The sequence below is a fragment of the Polyodon spathula genome, chromosome 10 (assembly GCF_017654505.1).
Source record: "Polyodon spathula isolate WHYD16114869_AA chromosome 10, ASM1765450v1, whole genome shotgun sequence".
NCBI classification, from domain to species: domain Eukaryota; kingdom Metazoa; phylum Chordata; class Actinopteri; order Acipenseriformes; family Polyodontidae; genus Polyodon; species Polyodon spathula.
Window position 1 is genome coordinate 43,396,896 of NC_054543.1, and position 19,708 is coordinate 43,416,603.

Genomic DNA, 19,708 nt, shown 5'->3' on the forward strand with positions numbered 1-19,708 from the left:
CTGTATTTCTGTGGGTCTGCAGTCTCAGGATAGTCTACTCTTATTTTGCTGAAAATCAAATAAATATGTTTTAAGGAACGACAGTGTTAGGTAAACAACTCTGTAACAATCTGTAATTTATCAAACTTCAAATAAGGCACATTTACTGTTAAAATAGACCCACATCACTTTTACACCACTTATTACATTGTCCTTGTTTTCTTGAATAAAACATGGACCCTTTTTCTCAATTGATCTTGGGAAATCTGGAAGTTAAAAGCTTGAAGTAGCTTCAAATTACATTTTCATATATTTATTTTTCCCTTGTACCCAGCGCTCAAAATAAGCTGTATAATGGGTGTTTTACCCACTGAAAAAATATGAATTACATATGATATTTAAATTGAATACATAACGAATACGCATAGCAATTTTGTTGCACAGCTTTTGTTTGCATGTTATCAAGCTTCTTGTACTTTGTTGGTTCCTGGCATCCCAAAGGTCAGTTGTGAAACAACATGTGGTAGCTAGAGAATGTTTCTGTTTAGGGTTAAGAGCAACCTTTTTTATTGTTGTTAATATGCAGTGCTTGTACCAAATACCTGCTCAGGAGATGGTGCTGCCCCTTAACCTATACAGACACTTTGCTGGTGTAGCTGTCTATTGTGAAACAGAATACTGAGGCTGGAGTGCTGCTCCTGAATTCAGGCCTTAACACAGAATATATAAATAAACATGATATCTGAGTAACTGCAATAAGCAGCACTTAAAATGACCAGCAGACAGGAAATAATTACATATTTTGAAATTATTTACACTATAGAACCCATAACGTTAGACAGAGTCTGAAAATGGAAAGCTATTATTGATCGTGGGCAAATTGAGTTAACAGGTCATCTGCAAGGAACTACTCATCATAAATGAATGTTCACCTCGACACCAACATTAATGTTTCATCTTTATAGTATTTTGATTTTAAACAACTCAGAGGAAAGCACATGTTATTATTTGCCATTTATTGGTTAGAATGGCATTGTAGCTGTCAACCAGATGGAAAAAAATGTATAATTAATTGTAGACCAGAGACTCAAGAGACCTTGACCTTTAAGCCTTGTTTCCACTGCCTTTTCCTAGGAGTGGCTGAGCTGGATGGTCTGTGCGAGGTGTAGTAAAAGATGGCTGTCTGCGTTCCAGTGTAATTTTGTCAGGTGTGGCTGACTGAGGAAGCAGTAGTGTGGCAGCAAAAGGTCTTGTTGGATTGTGGGATTGATTGAATATATACAAACAAGCGAAGATGGACGAGGCTGAGCACACATTTGTGGCTGTTTTTATTTTTGGTGAGGTTTAGTTACGGAATAAGAGAAAAGTGGTGGAAAACAGCTTGTCTCTTTAGCACAGCTGAGCGTCAGTGGAAACAACCTCCGCTACACTACACTCCAGCTCAGTTATATGTTATCTAGTATTGCTTTTCATTAAGAAATATCTTGTCCAACAAGGCCTTAAAAATAAATCTCAGCAAAAACAGTTTTTTGCAAATATTTGTTCTCATAGCTATGAAATGTTCTTATTTTTCTCAAAATGTCAACACATTAATTTATGAAAGCTTGCATTATGAAAACAGTAACACTTGTTGGGGATATTTGGCATATGACATTACAAGCCTTAGAGCAAAACTGCAACATGGTTTTCTAGCTATGCCAGTGTGTGTGTGTGTGTGTGTGTGTGTGTGTGTGTGTGTGTGTGTGTGTGTGTGTGTGTGTGTGTGTGTGTGTGTGTGTGATTATTGATTATCATTTTCCAATACAGATGGAGCTGAAATTAGCTGTACAAGTGCCTGTTGAGCACAGATTATAAAGCTCTGCAGGGAAACCTATTTGTGTAAATTCACCAAGCATGACTGAATGTGATTTTCTGACCCGATTGATTTTGTCAGGTCATTATTTTTCAATAAAAAAAGGACAGTTTTCAGATAATCACCAGACTTTTTTGTATGTTTTGAGTCACCTACTACAGGCAAAGAAATTAACTTGGACAAATGGATACAAGATCCATTTAGGTTAGACCAATATCAGATATTAAAACTGGATGTAAAGTGATGGAAGACAATGCAACCCTGCTCACCCTTGCACATGGCACTGCACACTAAATGCAGTATATATACTGCACTATCCTTACAATGGGTGCACGAGCAAGGGCATAAGGCATGTTGAAAGTTGACAGTAGCCTTAAGAAGAATTATGATTAATTCAAACTGCTGTACCACAAGTTATTTATTTTATTACAGTCTTAATAAAATGTTGGTTATGCTGCAACAGTTGTCATGGTGGAAAACATTGTTCATGTCTGAGTTTACAAGCCTGCTTTACAAGCAATGTACAAGTAGAATTAACTTGGGATGATTATCAATATGATTTAAAGGGTACATAAGGACCTTTTTTTATTTAATTGTGTTGCATGTTCCCATGTGTTGCTACAACTGTTCACATAAGGTGAGTGGATTGTTTTATTTTTTAACATTTCAAACACTTTTTAAAACTTTTAAATTGCATTCCCTGTCTCAAGATGGCTTCACATGAACCAGAATGGACCTTTCAGAACTACATGTCCCATCATCCTCCAGCTGACATATGTAACTGAGATGAATTTAACAGTGAGCAGGAGGGTGATAGGAAATGTAATTCTTAGAGGTCCATGTGGGTACACGTGAAGCCATCTTGAAGCAGGGAATGCAATTTAAGTTTAAAAAAGTGGTCAAAATGTAAAAAAAAAAAAAAAAAAAAAAAAAAAAAAAATTAAAAAATTAAAACAATACACACACCTTACATAAACAGTTGTAGCAACACATGGGAACATGTAAGGCAATAAAATAAAAAGGTCCTCACAACCCTTTAAATAGCCACAACATAGCAATTATCAGAATGAATGCCCAGGACTGAACATGGGTATTCAAGTCAGAATTGAGGTTTGATTGCAAGAAAAAAAAAAAAAAAAGACAGCAGCTTCCAAAAGGATGCATCGTAACATCTGTCAGTGACTTTCATTGGCATATTTCCACCATTAACATATTTCTGTTATTAAGTAGCTATATGTTTCAAACAATACTGTATGTTCTTCAACAATCAAAACACCAATTCCACACTTTCTGCCTGCTGCCAGGAGCTCCAGTCATTAGGGAAACAACAGCTTGACCTTCTAACAAGATGTATTTAAACATGTAATTAAACTTGTTGTGCTGCAACAGGCATTCAACATATTATAACCTTTACTTATGAATTGAAGTTTTTAATAAAACTCAATAAATGCATATTACTGTTCTGTATTTTCCACAAATATGTCACAGATCTCAAAGGGATAAACCAAGGACTCCCAAGTGCAGCTAAACATTCAGATGTCTGCAAGGCCTAGTAATTACCATGGCAAATAGAATCAGCGAAGATCTGTATCAGACCAGGTTTTGCCAGCTTTTTAAGAGAACAACATTTAATTCTTGCAGATTTCATGCGAGTTGGAGTTGCCTGTCACGATGATCCCATTTCTATTCTATGGGGGTCACGTCTCCCCTTCTAAAGGCCAGAGCTGTCAGTTTACTGCATTGCTCTGTTACCTCTGTGCATTTGACATAGGTATGAAGGCAGATCTGAGCTTGTGTTCATCAAACATAAAATGGAGAGTGTCTGAATATTAAGCACTGCAGATGTCCTAATGGGAAAAGAAACACAGAAACAGACTTAAGTGGACGTCTTTGTAAAAATAAAAAGAAGATCCAACTGCACCTTGATAGAATCTCTAACATCCTCAAACATGAATATTGCTCCTTTCCATGCTAGCTATTCAGCTCTAGGAACTGCATTTAAAAAAAAAAAAAAAAGTAATGTGTGAGAGCCAAAATCCCTCCACGTTTTCAAAATTACATTTCAGCGTTGTGTTTAAGTGCTTTCACTCCTTCATCTTTCTTTTCAGAGAACTGGAGTTCTAACTAATGAATAAAATAAGGAACTTCAATAAAGGAGTATTGTGTGGACTAGACATCTACTCTGCACCTTTTAATATTACTCCTTTTCAGCATATGGTTCTGTGGCAGAGCAAAGCTCTGCCCTTTTTAAATTGGCAGGGATGGGGTTAATTTCCCCTACCTGCCTGGGTTTATTATGTTCAGGTGGCTGGGGTTGATTAGTTGATTAAATGATTAACTTAATTAACGATCAATCAGCGCCCAGTCACCTGACATAAAAGGAGGCCTTTGCTTCTCATTTAGGGGGAGGGAGCTGAGGAAGCAGGTGTGTGTGTGTGTGTGTGTGTGTGTGTGTGTGTGTGTGTGTGTGTGTGTGTGTGTGTGTGTGTGTGTGTGTGTGTGTGTGTGTGTGTGTGTGTGTGTGTGTGTGTGTGTGTGTGAGTGTGAGTGTGTGTGTGTGTGTGAGTGTGAGTGTGAGTGTGTGTGTGAGTGAGTGATTTTTTGGAATTTTGCTAAAACCAGTGAAGGCATTGCCCAGCCTGGAAACCTTTATTTTGTACATTTTGCTTTTTTGTCTTTCTTTTTGTGTTTAAATCCCTTTATTTTGCCCTTGTGCACTTTTATTTTGTGTTATTCATAATAAAATTAGTATTTTTTTGAACTGCAGACTGTCTCTGGGCCTCTATCCACTCACCAGCCTGCCACAGGTTCCATCCTTAATATTTTATTTAATCCTTCATCTTTTAATTTAAAATATCTATAACACAATGGCAATTTAAAAATATACTGATGATTCATTAACTGATTATTTTTTATTAACTAATAACAGAAATGGGTTGTTTTTAAACTGTCGCTAAATTAAACTGAACATATCCTGAAACTGCACTTGGTGGGCTTCATTCACAAATCTTAAACACATGAAAGTGACTGTTTTAATAACGTGGGTGATGATATTTCAATCAAACTTAATACTGTACAACTGAAGTTACCATAACAGGAGGACAAACTAAAAGAAACAAAAAGGTACCAATATTATTTTTAGTCAGTTAGTTTACTGTCACCAAAAATAAGTTCAATTGTCTTTCAACCGCCTTTTTATTGATCCACTTGTAAACCAAGAAGCAAAATCAATAGAGAGAACTGTTGGCAAGCCCTTAATACATGAATTCAAGCAGCCTGGGGAATAACTGTCACCAGAAAACTAGAGCATTTACCAGGAATGAAATACCGCCTTGGACAATGACACTTCAGCAAGAGTATCACGTGTTCGACCGTGCTTTCAAATTATGCAAGGTGCATGGACGTAAAGGCCTCTGTGATGAGTCAAAGGGATTTCGGTCTGTGATTCAGCCTCCCGACAGTAGATGGCATCAAACCAACTCGGGACTTCCCTTACCAAGATCTCGTGACCATGGCAAAAGTCATCTTTTTGAGGGGCGGCACCTTGGGGAGGGGCAGAAGTACGAGTATGTAAATTCCAGCCACTGGAGTCAAGTGAAGGATAAGGACACTCGTCAGTTGGGGATTGGTGTTCCACTGACTACAGTGGCGGGACATTACATACTAAAGGGAATGTACTACTGTGTTTGGGGTTGGTCCGAAAGTAAAATAGGCGGAGTAACGGGTGGAGGGAGAGACTAGTTTGGTGCAGCGGGATTTTTTGAAAACACTAACATTTCTTTTGTCTTTTTTTGTTTATGTATGGTTCGCCACGAAGACGATTAAAGACGAGTTCTCACGGTCTGTTTTGGATTTCACCCCTGCACTCCTTCCCTCACACCATTTTGTTTTCTTTTGTTATTTAATTATTTTGTTGTGTATAGATAATAAAAATAAATTATTTTATTTCTGTACACATAAATTACTGTCTGGACATTCCCTTTAATACACTCTCGCCTTACAGCCTCTCTTTCTTTTTTTTTTTTTTTTTTTTTTTTTTTTAGCATGAGTTCACTCTTAATTCTCTGAATCTCATTGAGCTCAATTATTTCATAATTATGTTCCCTGAGCCAAAACTACTTCAGATGATGGAACTTTATATTCAAAACTCAGTTGGATGAGTAATATTTTTAGGAATACAATTATGTCCAAGTTAAAGTCACAGTAGCTGAGACTGTTAAATGCACGCTAAATATATATAGCAAACACGTATGATCAGCTTCCCGTCAAATACAAATAAATACAAATAGCATGGGCTTTGAAAATACACTTGGTGGCACTGTTGGGGCTAAAGGAGAATCACCATTATGACACCTCAATGATGCCATGCTTTAGGACAAGACACCAGCTTTGCTACACTGTATTCTGGCTTGCTGTACCAAAGCTGGTACTGAGCCTGAAATAAACGTGAATCCATTTGGTAATAGTAGTTCAAATTCTATTTTGCAATTAGTATGACACTGGGAATTTTTTTAAAAAGTCATATGAATAGGGCATCATTACAGTCTAAAAAAATGTATGTAGGGATCAAAACAACAATGCCAAGAAGAAATAAAAAAAGCAAAGCAATTTACTTCACTGTAGTTACATGAATGCAAACCATCTTGCCTACCTCTTACTCAATATACTGTAAACAGTTCCAGAAATTTGCCTTTCCGGTAACTGGTATCATTTCACACCAGCAGTAGAGATGAATAGATCCTACTTTACTAGAGAGGATTTAAACTAATATCCTAAAGGGAACTGAAGGATGTTTATTGTAAGTAACACACTGCCTATTATGTCAGAGTTGTTTTTTGGCTATGCAGAGATTATGATAGTTCGGTCTTAAATGTATTGTGCCTAATCTCTTATAAACACATGATAAGAAGATAAGTGAATCTAAATCTCCAGCAATGTTGAAATAATAAAAGCCTTTAAATAACTGGTATGACTAAAACAATGCTGTGCTGAAGCTCTATCAGTAGCCTGGTGTTTGTTTTCAGTAGAATCTAAAGTACGGACTAAAGATCATATTTTTTCCTTTTTTTAGAAGAGGGTCCAAACTTTGCACAAGAGCTCTTCCAGTCCATTCCAATCCAGAACCTTGTTCCAGCCAGATCCTTATGTGCTTAACTGAAGCCCGAGGTTCAATGAAACAATTTGAAGCCTGAGGGGAACAAGATGCTAAAGCGTTCAGTGGAATTATCAAGGACCTTGTGAGAGCCCCTGAGGTGTTATTATATGAGGTATGGAAATAGCCTTACAATCCCATGGTTTACCTTGATTTGCCTGGGATATCACAAATATGTTTGTAAAGAAGCATGATAATATTCAGCACATGTGGTCACCTGCAGTTGTTTTATTTACTCACACTGTTTTTAATTAAACAGTATAATGTAGCTGCCAATCTAAAGTCAAACATTTCTAATAAAAATGTTGTACTAATTGCTTTCATGTGGGTCCCAGCTGCAAGGCTAATTATCATGTAGATTTATGCTCTGCTGTACAAAGTGGACTTTGTTCAATGTGCTGAAACAACAACACTTTTAATTACAGTATGCTAGCTGTAAGCATACAATCAGATGCACGTACTGTTCTGATAACAGAGTAATAAACCTGGTTTATTGGAACACAGATAAAAAAAGAAATGACAGACAACAAAATATATGTTCTTTTGGTTGAGTAACACTTTTCAGCTTTTCCAATGGACTGCTGTCACTTTTTTGCAACCTTGGGTTCACAGTATTTCTCTCAGTGCTCTTTCAATTCTATTAAATATCAGTGTGTCCCATTTCAAGATGGAAATTGGACAATCTTACTTCTGTGTGCTTAAAATGACTAACATTTTAAAGAATTTAATGAACATCTGCAGTACAGACCGAGAGCTGTACGCCAAAAAAAAACTTTGATAGCTGCAGTATGAACTAGAAAAACATTTTCTGTTATTTATTTATGTTATTTATTTATTTACTTATCCTGTATCAGCTGTATTTAAACAAAATATATAAAGTTATATTTAATATCCAATCTTGCCTCACTTATTTTCTTGACTGATTCATATGTTAAATATGTACTGCAGACTCAGCTCATAGTGGAAAATTCAATGCCCCTTGGGAAGACTACTGTTACTATGCTTTGGGCATTATAGCCCCCTGTCGGTAACAAAAGTCTTCCCTCGGGTCAATCATTTTCCGCTATAGCCCTCCTCTCCAGTCCATATTTACTACTATATATATATATATATATATATATATATATATATATATATATATATATATATATATATATATATATATATATATATATATACACACACACACACTTCATTATAACGAACCTCCCTGGGACCTGGAGAAGAAATGTTAGTTACATCTGGCTGTTCACTATAATAGGGTTTGGCAATTTGCTGTATCTGAATAATGAAGAAATGCCCAAATTTAATTGAACATCTTTATATACAGTAGTTCTTTCAAGACAACTTCACATTGATCACTGTATATTTAAAATAAAACAGTAAATAAATAAATAAATAAATAAATAAATACACTTACATGCTGAATACATATCCAGTGTAGATTGCTTCATATTTTTTGTGCTTTTCTCAATGCTTCCCTCTTCATGCCTGTTGCCATGGTTGCAGTTTGTGTGAAGATGAAAACGGTTGCATACGCACGTCACACATGATTCGCACTGCAGTAGGTTATCTATGAATCAGCCTTATCGTTGAATTAGCCTACCAAGGTCTTTGTTTTCACTGAGAGACTAACACACTCACACTGGAGAAAGTTCAGTGTCAGTTACTACCAAGATCATTTTATTCAGGTAGATTTTGTAAAAGTGATTGTTCTAATAAAAAACGATTTTTGCTGCTTTGATCGTTAAAAAAGGGGGGTTTGTTATAAGAAGGGTTTCTTATAGTGAAGTTCTAGTGTTCAGAAGTTTGGAAACAACAAATGATTTACAGCAAGACTAGGACTAGGGATTGTATTGCCCATTTGTCCTCACTCAGACTACTTTCTCGCTCTAAATATCTTGGTATCCCTGAATAGAAAGCCATCTCCTCTTTCCTGGCTTACATGAAACCTAGGTTGCACAGATTCCCCAAAGTAGCCTGCAGCTTTCTCTAGATTCACCGAGGTTTCAGCTGCTCTTGCTTTCACCAGGAAATGCAAGGTCACTAGATCACTTGAGAGTCCTACATTATTTATATTCTTACCTGCAGGACAGCATATAAAACATTTCCAGCAACCGTACTCACTGAATACACGTGCTCTGTAATCTTATCATTGAATAACACATGCAGTGGTCCAGCTCATGCAATAAAAGCTCTGGTCACAAAATCGATATTCTTTCAACCTCTGAGCATTACTTATTTGGATATCTCTGGCAATAAAGACAAGTATCATCATCCTCTGTATCCCCAGAGGTTGCACGAATGAATGAAGATATATCAACATATATCAGAGTTTTTTTTTTTTTTTTTTTTGTGATCACTTCAAGGTCTAGTTGTTTGAGTTCAAGATGATCTGATCAGGTCATTCTGCATGTTTTGTCACTTCACACAGTTATTATCTACTTACCCGGAAGGCTGCTACTTCAAGTGACTACAAGAACTGCGTTCCCCTCGCTGTCCGCAATGAATGTGAATTGATTAAGGATTGTCCCTGCATTTGGAGCTGAAGCTGTTATATGTATGCCTTTGACAGTGCACCATTTTCATAAAAGTGATATGCATGCATGCTGGCCCTGTTGTTTGGACTGCTAATTACAGTTTTCGCACTTTGTTTCAGTCTTTTGACTAGCGTTTGTGTGAAATGTGTGTTTCAAGGTTTTCAGGTAGTGGATGGATCCTTAAAATCTGTACCGACTCTTGGTTACTCCTGGAACCCGAGAATGGAACATGCATGTTCTAGAATTTTAAGGTATATAGTTTTATAGATTTTGGAAATGCTCATTGTGCACTGTATCATTTGTAACTTAATATAATAAATAATGTAACAAGAAGGTGAAGATTAGTTGCAAGGCAAGTATGTTGCAACTTACCTGTTTGACATCATAAGCAAGAAGAACAAATCTCAAATCTGGAGAGACGGAGTACTTTGCTACTTTGAATGTCACCTAAGAGAAAAAAAAAAAAAAACAATAGCGAAATGTTACCTAAAATAGAAATAATATTGCAAAATAATATTGCAATTATTTTCTTTAGAGATTTTTGCAGAACCCCCCCCCCCCCTATAAAGGGCATCTTAGTATTTATTTTTTTTTAGTAGTGGAATGACATACAATTAACTTCAGAAGTAAATTCAGTCATAAAAAATGACTTGAGCATTTTATTTTTTATTTTTTTATTGGGGATATCAAAGCTTCCATACTAAAACAACATAAGCATAACAAAGTCAAACAAAATAAACATAACTAATTCAAGATTTTGCTGTTGAATACAATATGAAAAAAATATCTGACATTCAATATCTTGTATCTTTTAAAGCGCCTTAAACCAAGACAATAAAGAGGTGATGCAAGATGATTTTGCTGTGTAATTACACACAACTCTGACCTATCTGTCATTGATAAAGGCATGAAAATGTATGTCTAATTATATCCACACATAGTAATGATGCCTGGTTTTCCAGTTAACACTATATACTGTAATTGAAATATGTTGCATCACATCAGTTTATATACAGGTGTCATTGTCATTAATGAATACTTACAAAGGTGCTGTTTTCCAGTAGTATCTTGGATTCATTCTTTGCTACATTGAACTTGATGACATGCCCATCTCTGTTTCTATACACCACTTCTTTGTCTGTTAAATAAAAAGAAATAATAATTGCAAAATGCAACTTATCACATGAAGAATATTGTATATTGTTCTGTACATTGATTTCTGCAATCTAGCTTGCAGATCAAAGCTCGGTGCTGGTCAGAGCCTATATAGGCAACTTGATTAATGTAATGCCTAATTACTAATGATCTGAAAAAATAAAGAACTGGCAGAAGGAAAGAAGGAGACATTGATTTGTAGTAGGGGAGGGGGGGGGGGCTATATAACTACTTACATTTTCATTGGTTCTTTTTTTACACAAATAACAGGTACTGAAAGATGACGTAGTTTTAACACAGAGCTGGAATGGGATTTTGTAGTCTGCACATACAGAGAAATATATGTTTCAGGGAATACCGTTGGTTAGTGACGATAGCATTACTTAAATTGAATACATGGGTGATTTGATTGTACTGACAAATCAATTTTAGTATTCTAAAATAAGAAACACTGTTTAGGTGCCAGTGTTATTAGCTTCCCTTTATTTCAAAATTACGGTGCTCTAAAGTACAAACTCAACAATCTCCATCTCAGTGGATTTTATTTGACTCCAATGCATTTAATACTGCTTGACACATACCATGTTAACTTTGAAGCCTGTGCATGCTACAGAAAAATCAAAAGTCACTACATCAGTAGCTACTGCACCATATTTCTTCTGCTAAAAATAAACCAATGTTTACACTTTGATCCTCTTCGAGCTCAGCAGCTACACCTGCTAAAGCCCACAATTACTGTGTAGTGTTGTGGAATTACTGTTTTCCTGCTCCCAGGAAGGACTGTGCACAGCATAGTCCAATGTGTCACTTTCTAACCTTCTGAATTCTCAGTTATTTACTAACCTTTGTTCTTGTGGCACACAGAATAATCCAAATGGTCTGTCTCATTCATCCACTGTACTAGCCTGACGGTCTCTAGCTGTATGGAAGCTTCACCTAGTTCCACTAGTTCCTTAAAAGACTGCTTATACAGGTCTCTTGCAGTACAGAGTAAAGTACAACAAAGCACGGTGAAAACATGACAATCTTCTGTATGATTACTTTAGTGTAAGAATGGTAAACTGCAACATTAAAGTCCAAATTGTAAGCACTCTACTGAACATGGGATATGTTTACTGTTTTAAGTTAATTAAATGTGTCTCACATACTGTGCAAAAAAGACTTCAAAGAAAGTGTCCAGGAATTATGAAAATGTTTAAGATAAAAGCTTAACATATTAAAAAGAGTATGTGGAAAAAACATACTATAAATGAAACTATTCATCATCACAAGTAAGGCACACTCGACAGTTCTGGAGGAACCTCCATGTGCACGTAGTAGTAATTATGAAATACATACAGTTATATTAGTAAGAGGCAAAATAACACCATGTAAAATAGCTTGGTTACATACATAATAACAAAAAAAAGTAATAAATGATCAAATGTGACCCTTCGTGGTCCATTTATTCAGCGCTTATCAGTCGTGTAATGCCCAATTTATTTTCACATGCGCTGTTTATTTTACACGCGCTGTTTAATTTTTTTTTTTCAGAGTAAAACAGGTTTAAAATGCATTGAATCGCAAAAGGACACTCAGTACTGTATCTCCATCCAAGCCCCACCCCTTCTTTGTGCATACTGATAAATCCTCTCCTGATCACTTGTTTTATCACCAAACTCCTCAAAATCATATCCAAGTCATTTTTTATTACTATAATGTCTCAAAAAGCTCTGAAAATGTCTGTGATATTCTGTGAGTGCTGGATGCAGAAGCAGCTATCTCCTTGTTTATGTCCATGTTATCTCTATGGTGCATGGGTCTATTAGATACGCCCTTTTCTTCGGCTTCATTTGTTACTCCTATCTGCCTCGCTCGGCTTTTTCTGGAGAAAAAATGACTAGAGACTTTTTTGATGATGTCGGAGAGGGTCCGACATCAGACTGGAAAGGGAAAATTGTAATGTCAGAACTGGTCTGAGATAGGACCGAAAAGGGTTAATAATACAGGCGCTAATGTCATTCTAACCCTGGTTTTAATTTTTTTTTTCCAAAATGTAATGTTCCATAAAAAAACTGTCATCATAAGTTAACCTTTATGTGAGGTTCAGGGGCGGGAGCGAGGGGTCTTCTAATTTTCAGCTCCTGTCAATCATCATTTACTCCCTATTTAAAGCTTATTCACATCTATCTCTCTTATCAAGTCTTGTTTTTCCCTCCTCCTCCCCTCCTCCTCTTGTACCACGTGCCTCTGTCATCAGTCCCCGCTGGGGAGCAAGTGATCTCACTGCCCTGACCTTGGGTCAAGCTACGCCACCTCTGCCTTCGGATAAGGGGGTTCTCATCGTACGAGTCAGTGGGGACTCCCAGCCACACCTATCCTTTCGCAGTTCATGTGCTATTCCTTACCTCAAAAAACACAGGCTCAGTTCTTTCTTCCTATTATCTGCTCGGGACAGCCTGCTATGTGTTTAGTGCTCAATGTCCTAACTAACTGTTCTATTTTCTACCTCTTTTCAAATGCCATGAGAGAGGCTCTCTGCTCCCACTGCGAGCAGTTCTCCAGTAGCCAGAGTAACTACTCTTCATCCTATCATTTTCAGGTTTGCATCTGCTACCTATTCCACCCTCAAGGGATGTTGTGCATAGTCTTGGAGGCCATGCCTCACCTCATCGAGCAAGACAACCCTTTATATGTTTTCTCCAGAGGTCACAACCCAATCTACGATCTAACAAGCTATTATTATAGCCAGGTTCCTACCTCATGAACTCAATGTCTGGAGTCTCACATGATCTTACAATGTCTTGTAATCCTATAAAAATGACCCATTAGTTTGTAAACTAACTGAGCTGCTGGTCTTCAGTTGCGTGGTTGTTAGCCAATATACCATTCTCATCTGACAGAGTTCAGTAAGAGCTGATTGATGATTTGTATTCTAATTACACAGCCTTTCCCACTGTTATCCTATATAGAATAGTTATACCCATAAACAAAATAGTATGCTGTTATATAGTGTGGCTTTTGTATCCCAAATTAAACACTATAGTGTTAAACAACAGTAACATCATTTTGGGCATCTTTTACATGGATAGTTATAGTTATAATGTACACAGACAGTAATGCATACATGTTTCATAGCACAGATGAGAGGTGTTCAGTTGGAGCCATCTTGTGATCTGCCTGAAAAATTGCCAAAGCTAAACAGTATGATTTCCCCCTCTGAAGTGAACTCTATGAAAACTGCAAATGAAAAAAACAAATAGACTCTCTGGTACAGATATTGTTTGAGGACTGTTTGCAATAGCATACATTCATAGTTCATGCATGCATAGATTGTTTTGCTGCCAAAGAGCTTTCCTTGTAAAGCAGATGTGTTTCAGCTGGTTTTGCAAGTATGCATATTTTTAATTAATTACTGAAAATGCGTTAATCAATCAATAGATAGGTGAGTAAATACAGTTCTTAATAAATCAGACATGCAACAAGAAAGCAGTTCGTGTTTTTTTTTTTTTTTTTTTTTTTTAATTTGTCTGCTGATGGTAAATTGATGTTGTATTGCAGTCAAACCAACAGTTCAAATCGTGTTTTCAGATGTGTCTTTTTATGTAGATTTACAAGGTGTATTATGTGATGCTACCTGCCGAGACTTTTATGCTTTAAGCTTATTCAAGATGCCAACATAATTATTGTCTTCTTCACTACAGGATTTCTTTTTGTAGGCTTCAAAATGTTAAATAAAGGGTTTGCTTTGTACAACTAAAATACTAGGTTGTTGCAATTGTCTTGTGAATAAGACAAGTGATTTTCTAATCTAGAGGAGTGGAAATGCATTGTTTTGAAAGGTATTCATTATATGACGACACTACTGCTTTTGGATCTCAATAAATGACCCATTGTAAAGCATATCTGAGGTAACGGTGACATTTAATTTTTCATTGGCTGTAGAGGTTAGAGTTAAGCAATAGCGACATATTCAAATACACCTCAAGAGTTCAACAGGCATATGTGCTGATCTGATCAACCTGTCCTGCGACAGATGGAAAATACACTGCTACACTGATTTAGATCATTTTTGTTAGTGGAAATTCTGGGCTAACCACAGGAAGACAGTTGATTCATTGCTCTAGAAATCCATCTATGGCTTGTAGAGGCAGATCATATCTTCCTATCGCAACATAATATTGTCATTTTTCATTTCTCCATGTATGTTTATCCTTTAGCATGTGCTGATATTAATTATGGGTGAGAGTTTGATATACGTATGTGAATTGATGAGAGCACTGTTGTATTGTTTAGGACATACGCCTAGTATGCTAATGTCTATGTATTAGTCATTATGTTATATTTACTTTAAGCAGCTGCTTGTATCCACAGATATTTAATACAGATGGTTGATAAAGTCAACGCAATAGACAGAGCTCTAGAAAACAATTTTAGTAAACTCTTCATCTAGGTCTGCTTTGTTGGCTAATTCTGCATTAAGAGGTTCTGGCAGCTAAAATTCCCCGGGACACTGCAAAAACATGTGCAAGATACCTAAGGTATCCAGAGGTTAAATATATAACTTTTGCCCCCCGTTTGCACTCCATTTGCACTGCATTTGCTCTGCATTTTCACTAAACTAAGGATAGTAAAATAAGGACCTTATTAGACCAGGGATATGAATCATGTGCATGTCAGAAGAACATAATGCTAGCACGCTGATCACTGCAGCAATGAACTGAAGGATTTTCATAAATGTATAACCCTACTGCAATAAGCCACATGTAGATTTGCAGATCATTTTACAGTCACTAAAATAAGGCAAGCAAAGCATTGATTTTAGACTTACTCTATTTGTAGCTTAGTCAAGCGTTATGCTCTTCATTCAGCATTCTTAAATTAGGCCTTAAACAAACATAAAAAGACCGGCCCATGAGATTGTGAGCAATGCATGAAATGCTATACATGTGATTTTCACAAGACCACGACACACCATCCAAGACAGGCGCTACCAGCTTAAGGCAGTATGCAGCAAGTGGGTGTCACAATGAATAAGCAAAGCATTGCATGATGCAGCAAGGATGCATTTTATTTTGAGAATGTGTCTGCTGAAGAGAAAACCAAAGGCACAAAACAGAAACACAACAAACTGAAAGTTTGTGTTCATCTATAGCTCAATCATAAGTGGTAAAAAAAATACAATCATATCATTTTAATGGCCAGTGTTGTGTGATTGTGACCCCTTGAGGTTAAAGGTTCTTTAAACACACATGCAGGCGCTTGTTTGGGGTGTGTGTGGTCACACCTTCTACCCCAACCTTTGCCCTTTACCTCATTTTAGGAGTCATTTCAAACAAAGTAAATACATAAATCCTAGCCAGAAGAAGTGCTATACTAATCTAATGGTACTGTAGTACAGACCATTCGCAGTATAGGTTGATCGCATTATTTGCAGATATACTAGAAGGCTGGTTTAGACTACCAAATGCTTTTCATTATTGCTGAAAGTAACCTGAACGTGAACGAATAAATGAATGAAAAACATATTTTGTGGTGTCTGCAAGAAGCTCTGGTGAATCCGTATTAAAATTCAATCCTGTCTCTTTTGGGAATGATCAAAGTTTTCCCTTGTGCACTGAACAGAATGTTACACTTGGATAAAGACTTTTTTATCGCTGAATTTCAAGTACCTGAATGTTGACTGATAACAAGCTCAGTATGTACGATTGACATTTAGCTCTAAGAGGCTTCACTACCAAGATTAGCCATGCATTGATGGAAACAGCATGAGGTACTATTTCCTTAGTAGAGATAAGGAGCAATACTGAAGATCAGGAAGTTTGAACTGGAGACAGAGTCATATTAATGTTCTGCAGTGTAACAATAAAGCGTCTTTAAAAAAATGTAAGACAAAATGTATACTGTAAGACTAATGTCTGGATAAGCAGGGAAGCCTTCAGAGAGACAGCATGCAGTGTTGCATCAAGAGCAAAACTACCTGGAACAGCTGGGTGTCTCGTAAAGGGCTGTTCAATAATACTCGAATCCTGGAGCATTTTTAATTAACACAGCCCAGTTAGAAATATCTAGAAAGTCAATTAGGTAGGTTATCAAAGAGTCTGGTTTGTTTACAGTAAATGACAAATGCAATTCAGTTAAATCATGAAAGCCAGAAAGAATATTTTGATCTTTTTGTTTCCAAAAAAAGAAAATAATATATATGGTAATTTATATATAGTTTTAGCAAGAAAATTGAAATTCAAACCAGTTGTTTTGTTCAGGAACAACGCTGGGCATTTTAAAATTCTGAAATATGGAAAGGCTAATATGGGATAATGACCTGATATTTTGTTTTTAGGGAGTTCCGTAATACAAATTCATGTTTAAAAAATAAATAAATAAATAAATAGATAAAATAAAATAAAATAAAATACCACTGTAAAGGAACAGTTTGGCGAATCAAAAGTGTAATTGAAACATAGCTCAGTGCATCTTATGCCAAAAAATACATTTTTAATTGTTTTTGGAGAGGTGTGTATCCTTTGTAAAGGCATTATTAAAAAGTGAATATTTGTACTGTTTATTCCTTTTTTAAAGAAAATACAGCAGTATATTTAAGTGTTGTTGAGTTTTTTTTCTTGTGTTTCTGTACTCTAACAAACATTCAGGAGTGCAGAAAGGCAAAGTAACAGCTCATCAGTGCTGTATTATTACGGCTTAGTTTGGACAGTCAAAAAGCTTTGTACAATGTGACTGCCAAACAGTGAACCTCAGCTGTCAAGACCAAATGATCTTAAAAATTTGCCATATAGATCCTTGAAGACAAATGTGTGCCCTTCTTTTAAAGAAATATATTTACAAGGGTGATGTCAAAAACAACAGCAAAAAAAAAGTCATTAAGTTCCTTTATTTCCAAAAGGCTATATAGTCATCTTATTGACCTTGTGCAGTAATAAATCATACCTTAAGGTGATATGAAAAAAAATGACATGCTTCATATACAGCTAAGGAGAAAATACACCGACAGACACTATTCATTGAATTCAGCAGAACAGAAGCCAATATTGTCATTACCTTGATTAATATTTAATGTAAGGAAGGGGGGAAAAAAACAAGCTGATAGATTTCAAGGTATCAAATACTGGAAACCACTTAGACGTAACAGGAACAGTGTGGGTTTACTAAACTGTCACGTGTGTGTAAACCAATATCTTTACAAGATGACTACAAAAAAAAAAAGCAGATTCACTGATAGATGTTATTGCCTGGCAGTTTATATTTTTAATTTTTAAGATGACTAAAAGAATCGTCTAGAAAAAAGGGCTTGTGTAATATCAGCAATAAAGAAAACATAGAAAAGAAAAAAACAAAGTCTCCATGCAACTGCACTGTGTCCTATTTCTCTTGTAGAAGAAAAATATATATATATGCAATAAGAAGTTTTATCAAACTGTAATGAAAAAAGTTAATGGAACCTGTACCTTCCAGCATTTGCCTTACATCTCAAGCATACGATGAAGTAGGTTATAAAAATAAATGATCTTACACTGCAGATGTACTGTACTACCACCACCATAGCTGACATCAATATTTGATGCATTCCAAGTTTGTTTGAATGTTTATTGGTGTAAATGTTGCACCTGTCCCACGTGGCAACAATTTGTATTTACAGCCTGTGAGGCATGAGGGATCAAATTATTGGTACAAACTTCCAACTGAAGAAACATAAATCACTCTAATGCTTGCTGACCTACCAATCTGCACACCTCATACTAACACTTGAATATAACCTTTAAAAAACGAATGTATTTTTTTTTTTTACTTGGGGAGAAAAAAGAAGAAAATCACCCATGTATCATATTATTAAATGGCAGTTACGCAAGAGAAGAAGTCACGTACAGTCCACAGACAAACGCCATCTAAAGGGAGTTTACATCTGCAATATTGTAAACAAAATCTGAATAGGGTTATACCAGTTATGCCCACTGTCTTTGGAACACCATTTGTATTCAATTGGGGCACATATACATTAACACAGGAAAATAGACCTGTTACACTGTTAGAATGAAAGACCTTTCCAGGCTGTATATAAATCATGTAGTATATGAGTGAATGAGTGCTGTTTAATTATTCACTGCAGGAGCAGAAAGGGCAAGAACTGGAACAAGCTCAACTTCCATTGGTCGCAAAACTAAATAAAATAATGAAAAACAGACAACCTGAGCTGTACATATTATTGTGGACAATCTATAAATTTAAGCTGAAATGATTGTCCTTCACTAGCGACAAGCTTAAAGAGCTGCCAATACAGACTTTACAGCCTAAGCAGAATACTACTGTTGAATAATGTAAAATAATAAAATTGTCAGAGCTTGCTTCCCAAGCCAAGAAATGTTCATTTTGAGAAAAAAAGCATTTGTACTGGAAAATATTTATCCTTTAGAATAAAAACTGTTTCCTTGAAAGCCCTAGTTTCATCTTAAATCAACTAGCTACCAGAAGAAAAGATTTAAACAAGTATACAATAACAAACATTGTATAATAATAAAAACATATCAAATGCATAACAACTCTGCATTGTGTAATGGAAATAAAGAGTATGTTTCATTTTAAAATGTTTGAAACACCAAAATAATATATCATAATACAGAGTATAAAAATAAAATACTTATATATTTGAACCATATATATACCATGTATATAATTAAATTATTTTATAAATTTTATATAAAATAATTATCTAAGTATCAAAAATCTTCGTACTAAAAATAAAAAACTTTATATATATCTAAAATCTATAATGAAAAAGTATTACATATATATCATATGTACTATATATATATATTATATATATATATTTACTATTATATATATACATTGCCCGATATATATATATATATATATATATATATATATATATATATGCTTCATATAGTTGAATGAATAGTCAACTTACTTATGGATGTTTCCTGAATGAATGTAATGTTAACATGTTGAATTACATACCGCTTTGTAGTTTTCCATACAAGTAAGTAAAAAAGACAAAAACTGAAAAACATGACATTTAAA

General features: G+C 35.6%; 1 protein-coding gene across 1 annotated transcript in view; it reads right to left on the bottom strand.

Moving 5' to 3' along the window:
• Positions 1-19,708, bottom strand: part of LOC121321517 (inactive dipeptidyl peptidase 10-like) — a 113,803-nt gene that overhangs the window by 35,114 nt on the left and 58,981 nt on the right. Inside the window, exons 4-5 of the mRNA XM_041260501.1 lie at positions 10,567-10,661; positions 9,896-9,970 (exon numbers count right to left, since the gene is read on the bottom strand). Of these exons, the coding sequence (XP_041116435.1) occupies positions 9,896-9,970; positions 10,567-10,661 (170 nt within the window). The remainder of the gene's footprint in view (positions 1-9,895; positions 9,971-10,566; positions 10,662-19,708) is intronic.